Raw genomic sequence first — 2,500 nt, 5'->3', positions numbered from 1 at the left:
TATTGGTGTGTGTGTATGTGTGTTGGGGGGTATTATTGGTATGTGTGTGTGTGTGTGTGTGTTGGGGGATATTGGTGTGTGTGTATGTGTGTTGGGGGGTATTATTGGTATGTGTGTGTGTGTGTGTGTGTTGGGGGATATTGGTGTGTGTGTATGTGTGTTGGGGGGTATTATTGGTATGTGTGTGTGTGTGTGTTGGGGATATTTGTGTGTGTGTATGTGTGTTGGGGGGTATTATTGGTGTGTGTGTGTGTTGGGGGATATTGGTGTGTGTGTATGTGTGTTGGGGGGTATTATTGGTATGTGTGTGTGTGTGTGTGTGTTGGGGGATATTGGTGTGTGTGTATGTGTGTTGGGGGGTATTATTGGTATGTGTGTGTGTGTGTGTGTGTTGGGGGATATTGGTGTGTGTGTATGTGTGTTGGGGGGTATTATTGGTATGTGTGTGTGTGTGTGTGTGTTGGGGGATATTGGTGTGTGTGTATGTGTGTTGGGGGGTATTATTGGTGTGTGTGTGTGTTGGGGGATATTGGTGTGTGTGTATGTGTGTTGGGGGGTATTATTGGTATGTGTGAGTCTGATTTGCGGGCTGGTGAGGAGGCAGTCGCTATATTTAGGCACAGAACCGCACGCTATGCTAGGCTTAGCATAACAGGACCGCGCGCTATGCTAGGCTTAGCATAACAGGACCGCGCGCTATCTGGGCAGGAGGTAGGGGGAGTGTGTGTGTGTGTGTGTGTGTGTGTGTGTTGGGGAGTTATAGGTGAGGTGAGGTTGTATTGGTTCGGTGGAGTTATTGTGTTGGTGTGATTGTAATGGTGAGATGATGTAATTCTTTGTGCTGTTTGGGCTGATTTGAAGGGAGGTGGTATTGTTTTAGCATTAGCATTAGATAGCTGTTGATTAAGGGAGGTGGTATTGTTTTAGCATTAGCATTAGATAGCTGTTGATTAAGGGAGGTGGTATTGTTTTAGCATTAGCATTAGATAGCTGTTGATTAAGGGAGGTGGTATTGAGGTTTTGGTTCTAAACCAAACAATTAAGTCTTGTGTGTGTTCCAGGTTGTGTGAAACGGTATGTGTGTGTGTGTGTGTGTGTGTGTGTGTTCCAGGGTCAGGGTGTTCCATCAGAACAGCTGCTTATTAGGATGGGGTTGTATGAAACAGGTTGTGTGTGTTGTGTGTGTGTGTGTGAGTGTGTCTGTTCCAGGGTCAGGCTGGACTGGCTGCTTATTAGGATGGGGTTGTGTGAAACGGGTTGTGTGTGTGTGCCTGTGTGTGTTCCAGGGTCAGGGTGTTCTGTCGGACCGGCTGCGGAGCTTCAGTATGCATGACATCGCCGCCCTGCAGGCTGAGGGGGGAACTCCACCTCCCGCCCCCAGCACCGCTCAGCCAGGGCCCGGCCAATCACGGACACGCGCCATGATGCGCAGCAAATCAGAATCAAGCTACACCAAGGGTAAGTCCTCCCACCCCACAATCAATCAATCAATCAATCAGTCAATCAATCATTAATTTAATCAGTCAATCAATCAGTCAATCAATCAATCAATCAATCAATCATTAATTTAATCAATCAATCAATCAACAAAACAGGCAGAGAGAAGGAGTGAAAGAGAGAAAGAGTGAATGAGAGAAAGAGTGAAAGAGTAAAAGAGAGAAAGAGTGAATGAGAGAAGGAGTGAAAGAGAGAAAGAGAGAAAGAGTGAATGAGAGAAGGAGTGAAAGAGAGAAAGAGAGAAAGAGTGAAAGAGAGAAAGAGTGAATGAGAGAAAGAGTGAAAGAGTAAAAGAGAGAAAGAGTGAATGAGAGAAGGAGTGAAAGAGAGAAAGAGTGAAAGAGAGAAAGAGAGAAGGAGTGAATGAGAGAAGGAGTGAAACAGTGAAAGAGTGAATGAGAGAAGGAGAGAAAGAGAGAAAGAGTGAGCCAGATAACAGGTTGTGATGAACGTTCTACAGTAATAGTAATAAATGAGCACTTTCACCTGTTCACTACTAATCTCACTTCAAGATGAGCTAATCTCATTCCAAAATTAGCTAATCTCACTCCAAACAGCTAATCTCACTCCAACATGAGCTAATCTCATTCCAAACAGCTAATCTCACTCCAAACTGAGCTAATCTCAATTCAAACAGCTAATCTCACTCCAACATGAGCTAATCTCACTCCATACTGAGCTCATACGTTGGCTCTGAGCAGAGCAGAGGTGAAGAATGTGAAGCCATGAAGCCACAATAATCATATAATCTATAATCTGTAATCTATAATCATATAATCTATGATCTATAAACATATAGCTGCTTAAATCACGTTATTACACGGCTCTTCAGAGTGCTGCAGAATGCTCCATTCACTTGAATGGGCCTTCCCAACGTTCGGCAGTCTGCTAATTCTCAATAACAGACCGCTGTCAAGGAAAATGGGCTTTGTGCTTCTAATTTACGTCTTGGGCAATTCCATGGAAAATTGACTTTTTGTCACATCCATAACGCCAGTGAAAT

At 44.2% G+C, this 2,500-nt stretch overlaps 1 protein-coding gene across 1 annotated transcript in view; it reads left to right on the top strand.

Moving 5' to 3' along the window:
* Window positions 1-2,500, top strand: part of reep1 (receptor accessory protein 1) — a 16,681-nt gene that overhangs the window by 9,729 nt on the left and 4,452 nt on the right. Inside the window, exon 6 of the mRNA XM_076296108.1 lies at window positions 1,287-1,458. Coding sequence (XP_076152223.1) covers window positions 1,287-1,458 — 172 coding nt within the window. The remainder of the gene's footprint in view (window positions 1-1,286; window positions 1,459-2,500) is intronic.

Source organism: Alosa pseudoharengus, unplaced genomic scaffold (genome assembly GCF_046254945.1).
Source record: "Alosa pseudoharengus isolate Yale_2024_CS ecotype anadromous, Long Island Sound unplaced genomic scaffold, YU_APseudo_1.1 YU_APseudo_1.1_scf_2, whole genome shotgun sequence".
Classification (NCBI taxonomy): Eukaryota; Metazoa; Chordata; class Actinopteri; order Clupeiformes; family Clupeidae; genus Alosa; species Alosa pseudoharengus.
The sequence above is the reverse complement of the archived record's forward strand: the minus strand, read 5'-3'. Positions and strand labels throughout refer to the sequence as shown.